General features: G+C 43.9%; 2 protein-coding genes across 12 annotated transcripts in view; one reads left to right on the top strand and one right to left on the bottom strand.

The window, feature by feature from the left end:
* AASDHPPT (aminoadipate-semialdehyde dehydrogenase-phosphopantetheinyl transferase) overlaps positions 1 to 13,052 on the bottom strand; it is a 62,117-nt gene extending 49,065 nt beyond the window's left edge. For 6 of the 8 annotated variants that reach the window (XR_005599364.1, XM_039541491.1, XM_039541500.1 and 3 more), the window contains exons 1-2: positions 12,805 to 13,052; positions 10,442 to 10,667 (exon numbers count right to left, since the gene is read on the bottom strand). Coding sequence is in view for 7 of the 8 variants with exons in the window: in XM_039541491.1 (XP_039397425.1) it covers positions 10,442 to 10,667; positions 12,805 to 13,017 (439 nt within the window). In the remaining variant the exon portion in view is untranslated. Of the gene's footprint in view, positions 1 to 10,441; positions 10,668 to 11,980; positions 12,032 to 12,298; positions 12,480 to 12,804 lie in introns of those variants that run through there. The other 2 variants (XM_039541498.1, XM_039541508.1) reach the window with 2 other exon arrangements.
* KBTBD3 (kelch repeat and BTB domain containing 3) overlaps positions 12,925 to 17,316 on the top strand; it is a 28,858-nt gene continuing 24,466 nt past the window's right edge. For 3 of the 4 annotated variants that reach the window (XM_039541470.1, XM_039541460.1, XM_039541451.1), the window contains exon 1: positions 12,925 to 13,063. The gene's annotated coding sequence lies outside the window, so the exon portion shown is untranslated. The remainder of the gene's footprint in view (positions 13,064 to 17,316) is intronic. The other variant, XM_039541481.1, reaches the window with a different exon arrangement.

Raw genomic sequence — 17,316 nt, 5'->3', positions numbered from 1 at the left:
TTACTAAATACTGGGACATGGGGCTTCCTCACATAAAATGATGTGAAAAAAATTTTTTAATACCATAATTAAAAACAGTATTTCATTGGTAGAAGAGATTAAGTTAAGCTAGAGATGAAGTTTCTGCGAGGTAATAATAATAAAGCTAGCGTATAATATATATTCTTTATGTACAATAGTTTAAAATGTCTGTTTCTCTGTATCTTCAATGGAACACAAACAGATTTCTCCCTCCTTACTCAATAGAAGACTCATGCCAAATATGATTTTTTAATTCATTCCAGATACTGTGCAAGAGCCACATATTTAACACTGCTGTAGATATTAATGTGATCATTTGCATTCCTTCTTTGATAAATCATTCTGGACTTCTACAACTCAACCCTCCAGTTATTAAGGCAAAAAACCAAATAACCCAGCTTTGCATACATTGCTATTATATTAGTTTGACCTATTTTTTAATAGATCTCCTCCAGCAAAGGTTAGATGCTAACTGCAGAGAAAGTACTGAAGTGTGGCAATAAGTCCTAAGACAAATTAAAACTTTAATGAAGGTAGAATCAAAGTCAGAGGGAGGACAAATGCACTCTAGAAAAAAATCTCTTTTTGACATTTCTACTAGGATCAAGGAACACCCACAGCAAAGAAAAATTGTGATAATTTTTTTTAGAAAATCAAAAAACTCAACAGACGTTCAATACAGTGCTGGATCTCATGCCAAATGCCTTGACCACACTGCAGGTGCGTCCAACCCTCTGAATTTACTTTAAGGTTCTTAAAAGGAATCAAAAATCCTCTTTCAGCATGCTGGATATAAAGCTCTCTTTCTTTCCTTTAGTAGTAAGAATGGAAGTCAGGTATTCTTCTGTACTCTTTCTATATAAAGTTTGGCCTAATTCTTATTCATTTATCATTCATTCAAAAAATCTAAAAAAAAAATAAAAGTGAATTTAATTCTGTGTCCATTTCACTTTACTCTACATGTACAAGAGAAAGGCAAGCTTCACAATATCAGGTATTCTCAGATGATAGTTTGATTACTGAAAGAAAAATCTCAAGAAATACTTTTAGTCTCAAATTAAATTTCTACAGGCAGCAGAATTCACATCAAACTTCAAATCCTGGTCCTGGTTGGCTGACCAAACTTCAAAAACTAGGTTTTCATGAACTCTAGTAAGCTTTACCAGCATAAATCAAAAATATTGAAGAGGAGAAGGAAGATACAATTTTATGACTCAAACACCTGGGTCTGGAATTAATCTGAGACTGAAGATTTCAGTATTAAAGTAACTTTTATGTGATAGCTAAGAGAAGTGGGCAGAGTCTAATCAGCCCAGAGAAAACCAGGAATAAACTGATAAATGATCTACTTCTATAATTCCATTTTAAACAAATACATGACAATATTTATAAATAGATTCACTATCACAGCAGGGAAATAAAGTTCTGAATATTTCAAATGCTAAACATGCTCTTTAATAATGTATGATTGTTTTAAAAGTCTCTGAGAACTGACGTCAGTTACAGTCTGCCCTGGTTTATAAGCATCCCACACATTATTGAAGCCAAGCTAATGTTTGCTGTCATAGAAGTTCATGCCCCTTGGTTAAATGGCAAGTCAAGAGCCCAATTAACTTCTTCACAGGAGTTAGTAACAATTTGAGAACCCTTATCACATTACTCTTCCAAACTCTAAAAATCATTTGAGATGCATTGCCTCTCATGGAAAATGATCTATATGCAATTACTTCCATTTCCATAAGCCAATGAACAGAACTGCATGCCTTTTCTCAAATGACTACATAATTCATCTTAAAACAATCTTAAACAAAATAAAATGCACTGAGCTCAGTGAGTGTCCGGAATCAAGTAAGTTAGGAACATGATGTGAATCTAAGAAGCTTAGGAAGTTAAACAATTGTATTCTATCAATCTAGACTAGGTGAGCCTATTACAACCATAATGTGCTAGATCACTAGGCAGATTTAAAAAAAAACAAACAAACAAAACAAACAAAAAAACCACAAAATGCATAAAGAAAAGATTTCCTCTATCAACACTACTGTTACATTGTTATAACAAATAAATCTAAATGGAGGGAAATGGTGATATAGAACAGCTGCAGATCAGTCTTCCGGTAATCCTATGTAACCTGCAAGCACTGGAATATCATCACTATTCTGCATTTGCAGACCAATTTCTTTTTCTTTCATTGCACTCCCTAACAAGGTTATTTCTTTTGGTAGTCTCATTTCAGAGATATTTATAATGCAGCAAGAGTAAGGAGGAGGAAAAAGTCTATTTCGTTATTCCAGTGACTCAACAGACAACACAACGAAAAAGTAATACTTAAGCATATATACGGTAACATGTTAAGTGTACAATAGTTCTCAAAACACGCCAAACATTTTATGATACTTATTTTGTATAGTATCTTTTGTGCAAAAGTGATTGTACAACAACAAAATCATATCCCCAGGTTGCACCAACCTGATGATATTATACAATTAAGGGATATTATAAAAATAGGAACACTAACTTGAATACAATGACAACCAACTGACCTTATTAAAGATTCTGTATGGCAATCACTAGAATGCAGTAATGATGTAATTTATATTCAGTTAAAAGGTATACAGTACTCAAAGAACACATTTCATGCACATGGTACTAAACCCTTTGTCCTAGTCAGCTAAGAGAAAGAGATTATAGATGGCCGCATGTATTTCTTCAATTTCTGAGACATGATGAAGCTGGAACACCTAAAGGCAATGACAGGGCAACAGCACCACTCTGTGGATTTTTCAATTACAACAATCCCTACTAAAGAGAAAGGCACATATTCATAACACAGAAGAGAGCAGTAACAATATGCTTCATGTGATGCTGATAAAAGAAAGTTGTCTTTAGGCAAACTGTGACTTGGAAAACTATTAGTAATGACTCAATGTATTGTGGCTGTAGTTTCAAGTGCCACCCTTAATACTGTTGATTTAATTATCTTCTACCTTACATATAAAACATTAGAAGAACTGAATTATACTGAATATGTATTTTGGGTCTGTCCACTGAAATATACTACACCACTAAGGTTAATAAATATTGTTGTAGTTCCTTTAAAACTCATTTATAAATGTCTACTGGAAAAGACTGATATGGCAATAACTTAATTATTTTTAAATTAATTTGAAAATTATGTTTTTCCCTTGCAAATCCATAGTGGTAAAATATGATAAAACGAGGTGAGAACTCACATATTATAGAAATAATTTCTATCAAAAAGCTATGCTTTGTAATTTCTGTAATGTGAAATAAAAAAAACCCTTGTTTCTCACTTATTAAATCGTTATTATTCAGTTAAATGCCAGTAGCAACGCAGGTTTTAAAGCTCTCTTCTTTTATCAGGGAGAGGCAGTAAAAAGAAATGTTGTGTAAAGGTTATTGACAGCTCAGTTATTATAGGAAGACAGACTATACATATTTAACTTCACAGAATTTTAGAATTAAAAAGAAACAGATTTATCTCTAGTTCATCTCCCTATTAATGAAGGATTGTCCCTTACAGTACTTCGAGAACTTTGTTCAATATAATTCAAACAACAGATCTCCCTTCACAGCCCTCTCAGATGATTTCACTATCTAGAAGACCTAAGTGAAACAAAATATATATATATATTTTTAGAAAAGGGAGAAGAAATGGACCCACTACTTTGATATTTATAGGAGTATATTAGTAATATATGGAAATCTGTCCACTTCTCCAACAATTCCCTGGGGTTCACATTGTGTCCCTGATTTCAAAATCCCCACAAGCCACTGTTTCACATAGCTGTATTGAGAACTGAGGGACAGGTAATCAAAAGGGAGTGCAATTGCAATGATGCAATACAGCAGAAGTATGTACATGAGGCAGAAGAGCAACCAACACAGCATGGCTAATATGGATACAATGCACCATTAGTATTTACATTGGTGCTATTTCACAGGTTTAGCCCTTTAATGAAGGCACAGACATGGAGTGCATGAAAGCACATATCAGGTCCCATGAACGGCAGGAACATGGGTCAGAACATTCAGCCACAAGGCAAAGGAGCACCTCAGGCTGTTCTGAAGTGACTTCCTTTGGTTCATTTAATGACCAATGGACCAGGGTGTATCCGGCCTTCCATAACCAAATGGACATTCCTCACCATATACTTTTTTTAAGGGATGGGAGAGATGATAAACAAGGAAACTCTTCCAAAAAGGAGGTAACAAGATGGGTTAAAAGGAAGAAATCCGCACAAAATCCAAAGGAGGGTGGTGGGGGGAAACAGATAAAAGATAAGAAAGGAAAAAGGAAGATGGTAAAGGGAGACTATGGAGTTTCAGCTACTCCTGCAGTTTTAAATAACAGTAATATAGAATTTTATTTAACTGAGAAGCTGCTCATAAAACCTCCCCTTAAACACTGGAATAACCTCTTTATTTGAGGGCAGGAAAAAAGGTGAAGATAGTCTTACAAAAACAAAAAAGTGCAATTAAACCTATGCTCTGCCCTCTGGGAAAGATCTGCTGCTTTTAGAATCAAACAGTTCAATTAGTTTTATAAGACCAGTTGGGTAGAGTACAGAAATGTGTTTAAAACGCCATTTAATTATTACACATTAATCTGGCTCTCGCTCTTTTCATGTCGTTTATTAAAATGATTTTCTGAAAGCGTTCTAGGGTGTGGATTTTTTTAATCTTGACATTAACTGCCATCTAGACATCTTTTTATACTTCTACTCTGTTACATACTAGAAATGGATGTGGGAAGGGAAAAAACAAGGACTTCAACAATCTGTTGAACATGGCTACCCCTCTGATACTTAACAACCTGTTAGTGATTCACATTGATCTTTTGGTTTGCTAGAGAACGGAGAGGTTTTGGACAATTAAACACAAGGTGGCAAACACAGGGATTTTAAATGGCTGTAAAACCACTCTATACACCAGTACCTATGTAAAAACCAGAGAGAGAAAGAGAGAGCAAGAATGCCTATGCCATTTAAAGGAAAATCTTTCAAAGTGCCAAGCAGTAAATCGTGCCTGCTTTACAGAACCGTGTTAAAATCAGCAGAGGACAGAATACCCCACCTCCACAGTTCCTTTTAAGGCTATGTCTACACTAGAGACCTGACAGTGGCACAGCTGTACCTATGCAGCTGTGCCGCTGTAAAACCTTCTGTGTAGCCCTCTATGTCAACGAGAGAGAGTACTCCTGTCGACATAATTAAACTACCCCCAACGAGTGGTGGTAGCTATGTCAGTGGGAGAGCATCTCCTTCCAACAGAACGCTGTCCACGCCGGGCGCTTCTGTTGATGTAACTTATGTTGGTCAGGGTGTGTTTTTACACACCCCTGAGCAACATAAGTTTTATCAACAAAAGTACTAGTGTAGCCATAGCCTTCGTGGATACATATAATCTGTGAGCTTCCCAGTGCGCAAGGACAAGGAGCCAACTAATGCTGTTTGCAGTGCAAACTAGCCCTGTGAGGAAGGTGTATGGGTGAGGCCTTGTCCCCTACCTTTTGAAACAGAAAGGCTTTTTAAAAGGTGTGGCAAGGTGCTGCCTATGCACCTTAGCTCTCAAGAAGCAATATATCTTTCCAAGGCATAATGCCTCCAGTTACTGCTATTAAGGCACTGTATCTTCTCCTCCCCTTGACAGTCTGGGTCTTGAGAGACTGAACTGAATCCCAAACAAGGGCTTAGCTGCACGCAAATACCAGGGTTAGAATCCTGATATTGCCCGACCTTATTTAAAGTTTCTGCATATCAAGGCCAGATCTGTCAAACCCCAAACTGACCGTCATAATAAGTTGCTTCTCCAATCTCAGTGCATAGATATTTACAAATATTACTTAAAACAATTAATAAATTATGTATGCATAGATGATGTGTCATTCTCACAAATAAAATATTTTCTTATACATAAACACAGATTCCAAAATCCAAAGGAGGTTGGTGGGGGGAAACAGATAAAAGATAAGAAAGGAAAAAGGAAGATGGTAAAGGGAGACTATGGAGTTTCAGCTACTCCTGCAGTTTTAAATAACAGTAATATAGAATTTTATTTAACTGAGAAGCTGCTCATAAAACCTCCCCTTAAACACTGGAATAACCTCTTTATTTGAGGGCAGGAAAAAAGGTGAAGATAGTCTTACAAAAACAAAAAAGTGCAATTAAACCTATGCTCTGCCCTCTGGGAAAGATCTGCTGCTTTTAGAATCAAACAGTTCAATTAGTTTTATAAGACCAGTTGGGTAGAGTACAGAAATGTGTTTAAAACGCCATTTAATTATTACACATTAATCTGGCTCTCGCTCTTTTCATGTCGTTTATTAAAATGATTTTCTGAAAGCGTTCTAGGGTGTGGATTTTTTTAATCTTGACATTAACTGCCATCTAGACATCTTTTTATACTTCTACTCTGTTACATACTAGAAATGGATGTGGGAAGGGAAAAAACAAGGACTTCAACAATCTGTTGAACATGGCTACCCCTCTGATACTTAACAACCTGTTAGTGATTCACATTGATCTTTTGGTTTGCTAGAGAACGGAGAGGTTTTGGACAATTAAACACAAGGTGGCAAACACAGGGATTTTAAATGGCTGTAAAACCACTCTATACACCAGTACCTATGTAAAAACCAGAGAGAGAAAGAGAGAGCAAGAATGCCTATGCCATTTAAAGGAAAATCTTTCAAAGTGCCAAGCAGTAAATCGTGCCTGCTTTACAGAACCGTGTTAAAATCAGCAGAGGACAGAATACCCCACCTCCACAGTTCCTTTTAAGGCTATGTCTACACTAGAGACCTGACAGTGACACAGCTGTACCTATGCAGCTGTGCCGCTGTAAAACCTTCTGTGTAGCCCTCTATGTCAACGAGAGAGAGTACTCCTGTCGACATAATTAAACTACCCCCAATGAGTGGTGGTAGCTATGTCAGTGGGAGAGCATCTCCTTCCAACAGAACGCTGTCCACGCCGGCGCTTCTGTTGATGTAACTTATGTTGGTCAGGGGTGTGTTTTTACACACCCCTGAGCAACATAAGTTTTATCAACAAAAGTACTAGTGTAGCCATAGCCTTCGTGGATACATATAATCTGTGAGCTTCCCAGTGCGCAAGGACAAGGAGCCAACTAATGCTGTTTGCAGTGCAAACTAGCCCTGTGAGGAAGGTGTATGGGTGAGGCCTTGTCCCCTACCTTTTGAAACAGAAAGGCTTTTTAAAAGGTGTGGCAAGGTGCTGCCTATGCACCTTAGCTCTCAAGAAGCAATATATCTTTCCAAGGCATAATGCCTCCAGTTACTGCTATTAAGGCACTGTATCTTCTCCTCCCCTTGACAGTCTGGGTCTTGAGAGACTGAACTGAATCCCAAACAAGGGCTTAGCTGCACGCAAATACCAGGGTTAGAATCCTGATATTGCCCGACCTTATTTAAAGTTTCTGCATATCAAGGCCAGATCTGTCAAACCCCAAACTGACCATCATAATAAATTGCTTCTCCAATCTCAGTGCATAGATATTTACAAATATTATTTAAAACAATTAATAAATTATGTATGCATAGATGATGTGTCATTCTCACAAATAAAATATTTTCTTATACATAAACACAGATTCCAGTGCCAAAAGATCCAACCTGATCTCCTATATGACACAGGTCATGGAATTATTTTGGGGAAGCTTTCAGAGCATATATTTAAGAAAATCATTCAATCTGATTTAAAAATTGCCTGTGGTGGAGAATCTACCATGATCCTTGATGAACTGTTCCAGTGCTTAATTACCCTCACTGTTAAAAAGATACACCTTATTTCCAGTCTGAATTTGTATAGCTCCACTGGATCACGTTTTACCTTTCTCTGCTAGACCTTCTCTTTGTTAAGCTAAATAGACTGAGTTCCTTGAGTCTATCACTGTAAGGCAGGTTTTCTAATCCTTTAAGCTTTCTCGTCGCTCTTCTCTTAACTCTCTCCAATTTATCAACATCCTTCTTGAATTGTGAACTGGACACAGTATTCCAGCAGCGGTCGCACCAGTGCCAAATATAGAGGTAAAATAACCTCTCCTCCTACTCAAGATTCCCGTTTATGCATCCAAGGATTGCATTAGCCCTTTTGTCCACAGTGTCTCACTAACACCCCCCGCCCCCCCCACCAATCTTTTTCAGAGGCACCACTTCCCAGGATAGAGTGCTCCCCTCCATGGTGTAAGTTTGGCCTGCATTCCTTGTTCATAGATACACATATACATACACACATACATAGCATATTGTTTGCTTGCATCCAATTTAACAAGATATCCAGATCACGCTAAATTAGTGATCTGTCCTCTACTATTTACCACTCCCCCAATTTTTGTATCATCTGCAAACTGGATCACTGATGATTTTATGTTTTCTTCTGGGCCACTGATAAAAATGTTAAATAGCATAGGGCCAAGAACTGATCCCTGCAGGATCCCACCAGATGACGATTCCCTAGTTTTTAATTCATTTAATATATGCCAAATTAATTGTATATCATTCTAGTTTTTTAATCAAAATGTTATGCAGTACCAAGTCAAACACCTTACACAGGTCTAACATTATTACCTCTGCACTGGGTTTTGTTTTGTTTTTTATATAAGATTACAAGTTTGGTTGAAAAAGATATAATTAGTATGACAAAAATCTATTTTCCATAAAAATGAATGCCAATCAACATAGTTATTACCCTCTTATAATTCTTTACTAATCAAGTCCTGTATGGCCACTCCATTATCTTGCCTGGGATCAATGTCAGACTGACAGGACTATAATTACCCAGGTCATCCCATTTACACTTTTATTAAATAGTGGCACCTTACTAGCTTTCTTATAGCCTTCTGGAACTTCCTCAGTGTTCCAAAACTTTTTAAAAAGAGCTGATTTTTAATCTCTTGGATGCAAGCTATCTAGAAATGCTGATTTAAAAATATATAACTTTAGTAACCTCTGTTTAACATCCACCTGAGATACTACTAGAATGGAAAGAGTGTTATCATATGATGAGACAACACAGTCTGTTCCTTTTCCAAATACAGAACAGGAATATTTATTGAACACTTCAGCATATTCTGCATTATTATTGCTGGTTCTACCATTTCCACCTAGTAATGGACTAATACCATTGTTAAGATTCTTTTTCCCCCCAATATACTTTTTTTTTTTTTTTTTTAAATCTCTCTTATTCTCCTTAACTCTGCTGGCCACAGATTTCTCCTCGAGTCCCTCTGTTTCCCTTATCAATTTTCTGCAATGTCTAAGTTCTGATTTATATTCATTACTATCAACTTCCCCTTTCTTTCATTTGTTATATATTATTTTTTACCTGCCTTCACTTCCCCTCTAGAGTTGCTCTTTAAAAAAAAAAACAATACAGCCTTCTTCCTCAATTCTGGCTTTTTGGGCATCTAGTAAAGTGTTCTTAAGCAATTCCCAATCATTCACATTTTTCTGATTAAATTATTCCTCCCAGATGATTTGGCTCATAATTGTTTTCAGTTTTATGAAAGTGGCCCCTTTAAAGCATCAACCATCTGTCAGTGTGAGTATATATGCTTTATTGGTCTGAACTTTATTCTGTTAACATATTATAAACGTGATCATGTCATGATCACTTGTACCTAAGTTACCATTATTTTTTATTTCTTGTGACACAGAATACTGGACAAACTGAAGATTGTGGAGAAACTGCAGAAAAACTTTCTTCACAAGAAATGATACAAAATTTCCATAGTTTCAGACCATTTTTGTTATGCTTGTAAATTTTCTGAAGAACTTTTTAGTACAGTAGGAATAAATGCCAGAAAAACAACTTGATGGTGTAAATTCCAGTATCTCGCTCCTTTACTCCAGTCATGTTTAACGCTGAGCTATCTTTATGAAGTGCTCTTTGTAAAATTGCATTTTTAATGCATTTGAGACAGTTTCCTTTTACAGTGTTTTGTCCTGCATTTCATTAATCTACAACCCAGTTATCATTCATATTTATGCCAATGAATGAGCTAACTGGAAGCTTCTGTGAGGCTTAGTATTTTAAAAATCTTCTAGGGTCCAATCCTGCAATGAGATTTCTGCAGATGCCTGCCCCTACTGATTTAATTGCAGGATCAAGGCCTTACTGATCCATGGTTGTATTTCAAACCTGGAAAGATAAACAGAAAGTTCCACAATCTGAAATGCAACAAAAAAGTCCAATATATACTTCAGAGACTTTACAGCAATAAATAAGCAAATAAATTCAATCAATGGTTTAAAAAATCAGAAGTGCTGGCTAACTATTTTAACAACACTAAATTGCAAGGACTTTGGTTGACTTTTATGGAAACCTTAAAATACTCAATAGAGTCTAAAATGTCTTCGGTAACAGTAATACATTACCTGGCAAATTAGTCTTCATTATATCGATGCCAACTTGAAGCTCAGGCTCAGCTGCAAGAACTGCATAATCCCCTTGATGAGAGACATTAAAATTGAAATTGGAATGGATACCGAGTATGTCATTCACCAGGAAGGGTTTTCCTTTTGATGTCCTTTGCAAGTGTATTTCATTCCAAGGTATCCGCAGTTTTTCTGCAATTAATTTTCTTATCAGCAGACGACCAGCCTATGAAATAAAAAAAGTTTAAAACGATGCATATGGAACCATTGTGCAATATACAAAGATCAATTTGTAACTGCTAAAATACCAGTTAATTTACTTACTTGGAAAGTAGAGCTAAGTTTTACTTATTACTTAAAGAAACTTGCTGTTTACAAAAATCAAGCAGGAGATAAATGAAAGAGCTAAAAATGTTTACCAGCTCAGATACATTTTACACAAGCATTTATTTGTGATGTCTCAATAATTTATGCAGCACAGTAAAATGCAATCCCCCTTCTAAAGATTCGTATTATCTGAAATAGGATTTCCCTCCTTTAACCACCTCATCACCTTCCTGCTTAGGATGTTTTATTCCCCTGCCCCCAACAGTGAATATTTCTTTGCACTGATTTAAAACTCTCTCTCAGCTTTCCTATTAATGTTGTTTTCGTTAAAAATCATTTAAAAGCTAAATGAAGGGCTTGTGAAAGTAGAACAGTTAAAAATGATCATTAATAAAACAAATAATTATAATTTATATTACTCAAGTTGTTGATATAAAGCTTGACCTTCACCTTTGCAGAGTTTTCAAAGATACATAGTCATATGCTTACACATTATGCTTCCTAGTTATACAGCCTCACATTGTTGCTGGTTTTTATTTCATGAAATAAAATTATAAAACAAGGTTGAGAGAATTCTTTCACAGTCCCTTGTGACCTGTTGTCTGTCAATAGTTCACAGACAGAACCCCTCCCCCTGCTATCACTAATACCACTAAGACAACAGAGACTGGTCATTGTTTGGTGTATTTGATTCCTCAAACTGCCTCCGAAAACTATGTGCTTTGCAGCATACATTGAAGGTCAAAAATTGGGCTACTCGGGATTAGGGGGGGGAGAAGTACAGTCTAAAGGAAAGAGGTAGCCCTGAGCTAGAGAACACCCTGCCAGCAGTCCCTTTTCGTTTATAGCAAAACCCAGCCTGCAGCTGCCTCCAGGACTTCAGCTGATTTAAACTATGTCAGCATGTCATGGTGAGACAGGCAGTATCCCAGGATGAAGAACCTAAGGCAGTTATGTGTATGCTGCACCTGGGACTGAGACTTGAAGGGTATGTCCATACTGACACTACATTTAGGAACAAGCCTCACAACCCTTGTATTAGAAAGCTGAAAAACAGATGTGTATGGGTTGCCTTCAGGTTAAGTCTGGGTCTCTCAAACCCAGGGAGGGGGGTGCTAATACTGCAAGTCTATGGACCTGAGTCGGGAGGCTCGTTCCTAAATGCAATGCCAGTATGGACACACCCTTCCAGCTTTATAAATTAACAGGAACCCTTGGAACTCCTCCCAGAAAGCCAGCAGAGGGCATGGCGTGGCGTGCTGGCAGCGGGACACTCTGGCTGGCCTGCCGCAGGTTCAGCCGGTGGACAAGGCAGGCTTTGCCGTATCTGCCAGCAGAGGGGGGCAGGGACCTTCTATTTTACACAGGCAAAGCACCGTGCGCGTGCACGGCTCACAATAAACACTAGGGTCAGCAACTGGCGCTGCGTTAAATCAATCACCCGCGCTGCCTCCTGCCCCGGTGACTCCCTTTCCCCACGCGGCTCCCTCCCCCCGCGCCACCGCCATCAGGCGCAGCCGCCTCCTCTACCATGGCGGCCTTGGCATCCCGGGCAAAGACGAACTGGCGGACGCGGTCCTTCTCCTCGGGCTGCACCAGGCGCGCGGCCAGCAGCCACTCGTCCCGGCGCGGGGCCCAGGCGGCGCAGGGGAAGGCCCAGCGCGCGCTGCCCATACGGAATGGCGGGGCGCCCCAGCTCTCGCGAACCCGCGGGCGGGCCCGGGAGCGCGCCTGGCCACTAGGGGACTGTCACGGGGCGCTGCCGGGGGGCGCCGCACGCGCCGGGGGAACCCAGCGCCCCCCTCGGGGAGCCGCACAGCGGCCACCGCCCCAGCCCCCCTGACTGAAGGGGGCAGGGGCCCTGCGGGAGGGGGGGGGCGACAGGGTCAGTGGCTGGACGTCTTAGTCCCGCCCTCACCCGGCACATGGACCAACCTACAGACAACGAAGCGCGCTCCCGTGCGACTCGGGGCCGTGCGCGTTCCCGCCCCTGGGAAGAGCGCCCGGCGCGCCCACCTCCCTGTCCCAGAACACACCCCCGGTCGGCAAGAGTGTAAGTGACGGGACGACGAACCAATCACCAGCCTAGCAGGGACGGCGGCTGCTAGGTGACGGGGCGGGCGAGGAGGAGCCCAGCAACGGTTATCAGAGGGCGGGGTTACTTCCGAGGAGAACGCGAGAAGCCGCTCCGAGCACAGGGCTGGAGGGACTGGCAGCCGGCTGAGCCAATCAGCGTGCAGCGGCAGCATAGCGGGTCGGCAAGACGGGCCGCACCGTTGCTGCTCTTGGCTGCAGGTGGGTGTCTGCGCGTTATTGAGAAGGAGGCGCGAAGACGAGGCAATGGGTCTCTGAAAGGTCAGCCGCCGCGGGTGGGTGCTGGGGGTCACCCCATCCAGCGGGTTGGCTCCTGTGGTAAGGCCCGGTCAGCATCCGCCTGCCCGTAGTGTCAAAATTTGCCTCCCTTCAGAATGAGCGCCGCGTTGTTACTGAGCATGCGCGAGCTGTCCGAACATGCGCAGTGGCAACGGCTGAAGCCAGCTCTGCCAGTATCTGCTCAGTGAGTTAAGGGCAGCGAAAGCGGGGGCGTGGGGGGGAAGAGGCACTCCTAGGACCGGGACTCTGCAGCGCCCCCTGCAGGCTGTCTGCCCTGTAGTCACTACTAGTCCTGCCCAGTTACTCCTGGGGGCATTCTGCGCCAAACAATTTAAAATTCTGAACAAATCTGCATATTTTATTCGGCAAATAAATGTGGTGGCTCCAGCATGGCATTGGGGAGCACAGGCCACTGGCTGCAGGGAGATGGGAGATCACTGTGCAGCTCCTGGGGACATGCACTCAGCAGTGAGGCTGCACCCAACCCTGACACAACACAAGGACAGAGCCTGTCCCCCTCTGTGCCAGGCGCACCAGGTGTGGGCAGGCAGGATCTTAGAGTGGGGGGATCCAGGTGTGGGTTGAGAGGGTTCTGTGTGGGGCAATCTGGGTATGGGTGTGTGGGGCAATCTGGGTATGGGCGACCCAGAGGAACCAGATGTACAGAGGCTTGTTGTGGGGTTCTGGGTACAACTGTGGTGGGACTCTGCAGTAGGTCCAGGTGAAGGTGGGTGGGGCTCAGCTGGGGGGTCTGGGTGGGATAGAGCTCGGCGGGGGTTCTGGGTGTGGGGGGCAGAGTGGGGGGTCCAGGTGCTGGGGAAGTGGGGTTTGGTGGGGTGGGAATCCAGGTGCAACTGTTTGGGGCATGGTGAGGTGGGAACTGGGTGCGGATGGCTCATTGGGGTGATCCAGGTGCTGGGGGAGTAGAACTCGACAAGGGGGGGGGTTCTGAGTGTGGGGGCGAGACTTAATGGGAGGGTCTGGGTATGAGGGGGTCTGGATATATGGGGGTTTGGCGGATGGGGGAGCAGCTGTCCCTACAGTGATACCTTCCCCTGCAACTGAGGAGCGATGGGTGCAGGAAGCATGGGAGAGAGGGGGCAGTTTGCACAGCTTCCTGCAGCCAGGGGAGAAATCGGGCGGTGGGTGTGACCCGGCCCTGGATGCCATCGGGGAAGAGAAAGTCCCATCCTTCCCAGCCCTGCTGGGACTAGCAGCTGAGCCCAGCGCAGGGGAGGAGCCACCAGCCAGGTCTTTCCCAGTCCCACCCCTTGCCCCACAGTGATTTATCTCTCTGCTAGCTGCCCTGGGTACCTGAAACATACTGCTTGGGAGGGTTGTATGACCGCTCTTGTGGTTTCCCTTTGCTTCCCTGTTAGAAAGCCATTTTTCTGTGGGGACTCAAAGAAATCTGTAGGGGTCATACATTCTGCGCATGCGCAGTTGTTCAGAATTCCCCCCGGAATACCCAGTGCCTAGAAAATCCCCCAGTGCCTCCCACACTGTCCTCAAGCATGGATGCATGGCCAGGTGTGCAAGCCCTGCCCTTCTCTATAGCTGTCCCCAGGGTTGGGCACCAAACGGACAGGGGAGAGGGGACGAGACACAGTGCTGTTGTAATATGGGGCAGGGAGAGGCACAACCACAACAAGTGTCGGGGATGTCGGTCTCTAGTCTGCCCACTGCACCCTTGCACCCCACTTTTGTGCAAGTCTAGAGAGTCCCTCCCACTCACCCACACCATCTCACCCTTGTAATGCTTCACTCCACTAGTTTTTCCTGATGAATAAGAATATGATTCTGTCATGGAAGTCACTGATTCTGGGACTTTCCGGGACTACTTCTGTGGCAGGGCTGGAGCAGCTGTCAGCCCCGGTGCTGCTGGAGCAGTGGCCACCAGAAGAGCTGACTAGCAGTCAGCCCTGACCACCAAACATCTTACCAATGGTCAGCCCAGGGCCACTGAACAGCTGACTGGGGGCCAGGAGGAGCAGCAGTGGGGCTGGAGCAGCTGCAAACCCCAGCGCTGCTCTGTTTGTCCCCTGCCCTGGGTATTTTTAGTAAAAGTCAGGGACGGATCATGGGCTTCTGTGAATTTTTGTTTATTGCTTGCGACCTGTCCCTGACTTCTACTAAAAATACCCATGACAGAATCTTAACCTTACTGATGGATAATCCCAGAGCTGCTTCCTCCCCCGAGTGGTTGCTATTGCAGGATCCGTCCTTCTGAGGGAGCAGAAAAGCAGCATTCATCAAGCCCAGTGCCGGCATTAGACTTGTGGGAGGGAGGTACCTGTGAAAATGGATGCTGAATGATTGCACCTTTTCTGTTTTCTCAAGATCATGTTTCTTTGTTTAAAAGGAATGAATTTACCGTATTTTCCGGCGTATAAGACGACTTTTTAAACTAAAAAACAACCCCCAAAAATCGGGGGTCGTCTTATACGCCGGGTATAAACAGGCTTCAGCTGAGCCAATCCTGGGAGGCGTCTCTCTGGTGTATGCCATTAATGCATACAAAGCCTGCTCGGATTGGCAAAGGTTGTAATAGCCTGCCTCTCTGACTCAGCCAATCCGAGCAGGCTTAATAGATGACACCGCTCCCCTGAACGCTCCGCCCTCCTTCTCCTCCCCTTCCCCGGCGTCCCGCGAATCAAATGTTCGCGGGAAGCCTGAAAAAAGGAGTGGGCAGGTAAGCCGGGCGTGTGGGGAGGCGGGGCGCGCGCTGCCCGTGTCGGCCCGCGCCGGCGCTGCTCTGGTGTCGGCCGGGCCGGGAGCCGGCCCGCGCTCTGGCGCCCGGCTCTGGTGTCGGCCGGGCCCGGGAGCCGGGCCCGCGGCTGTGGCACCGTCCCGTGTCGGCCGGGCCCGGGAGCCGGCCCCGCGCTCCGGCGCCCGGTGTCGGCCGGGCCCGGGAGCCGGGCCCGCGCTCCGGCGCCGGTGTCGGCCGGGCTCGGGGAGCCGGGCCCCGCGGTTCCCGGCTCCGGTGTCGGCCGGGCCCGGGGAGTCGGGCCCCGTGGCTGCGGCTCCGACCCTGGCCCCCGGCAGGGGTAAGAGGCCAGGGCCAGGGCTGGGACTGGGGCGGGGGAGGAGGGGTTGGATCGGGCAGAGGATCTGGGGGGGCAGACAGGGGATGGGGAAGGGGGGGTTGGGTAGGCGCCGCGTGGGAATTCCTGGGGTCTGTTGGGATGGTGGTGGATGGAGTCGGGGCAGTCAGGGGACAGGGAGCGGGGCAAGTTTGGCAGGGGGTGGGGTCCTGGGGGGGAGTTAGGGTTGGGGGTCTTGGGAAGGAGTGGTCAGGGGACAAGGAGCAGGGCAGGGGGGGTTATGGGTTGTGGTTTCTGAGGGGGGGTAGGACGTGGGTGGGGGGTGTACTCACTGGACGGTTCCCTACCGGGTCTTCGGTGGTGGGTCCTTCAGCCTCGGAAGGGGGGGTAGTCTTATACGGCGAGTATAGGCCAAAACCTATGTTTTAAGTGGAAAATTAGGGGGTCGCCTTATACGCCCAGTCGTCTTATATGCCGGAAAATACGGTAATACTTCTGATAGGGTCCAGAAAGACAGCTTCAGAAACTGAAGTCCATTGACAACATGGTGTGTTTCAACTCTGGCCTTCACAATCTATCTCTGTAGATGCAAGTCTGTTTCATTTCTCATGATCATTTTTTCCCCACTCAAGATCTCTGGCAGAGATATAAGGGTATGTCTTCACTGCACTTTTGTTCACTGCACTAAAACTTTTGTTGCTCAGAAGTATGAAAAAACACTCCCCCAAACAACAAAAGATTTAACAACAAAAAGTACTTGTGTGCACAGGGCTTCGTTGGCAGAAGATGCTCTCCCTGCGACAAAGCTACCACCCCTCGTTCAGGGTGGTTTTATTTTGTTGTCAGGAGAGCTCTCTGGCAATGAAGAGCGGCTACATTGCTTGCTTTACAGTGACACAGCTGCAGTGGTACATGTGACGTTATTGATATAAGCTGGGACCATACAGAACATGGTTGCAACCAAGGTCCTGTAGTGGCACCTCATATAAGGTGTCTAAGACCAGGTTATGGGTTGCTGGTTATGATTATGCTGTCTATATGTATGTATCATTTTGTAGTTGAAGTTATGAATATTGGTTGTAGCCTGTCTGTATTTCAAACTTGTGCTATGCTTCTGGGTGACACCCCAGA

Source organism: Mauremys reevesii, linkage group 1, assembly GCF_016161935.1.
Source record: "Mauremys reevesii isolate NIE-2019 linkage group 1, ASM1616193v1, whole genome shotgun sequence".
Lineage (NCBI taxonomy): Eukaryota > Metazoa > Chordata > Testudines > Geoemydidae > Mauremys > Mauremys reevesii.
The sequence above is the reverse complement of the archived record's forward strand: the minus strand, read 5'-3'. Positions and strand labels throughout refer to the sequence as shown.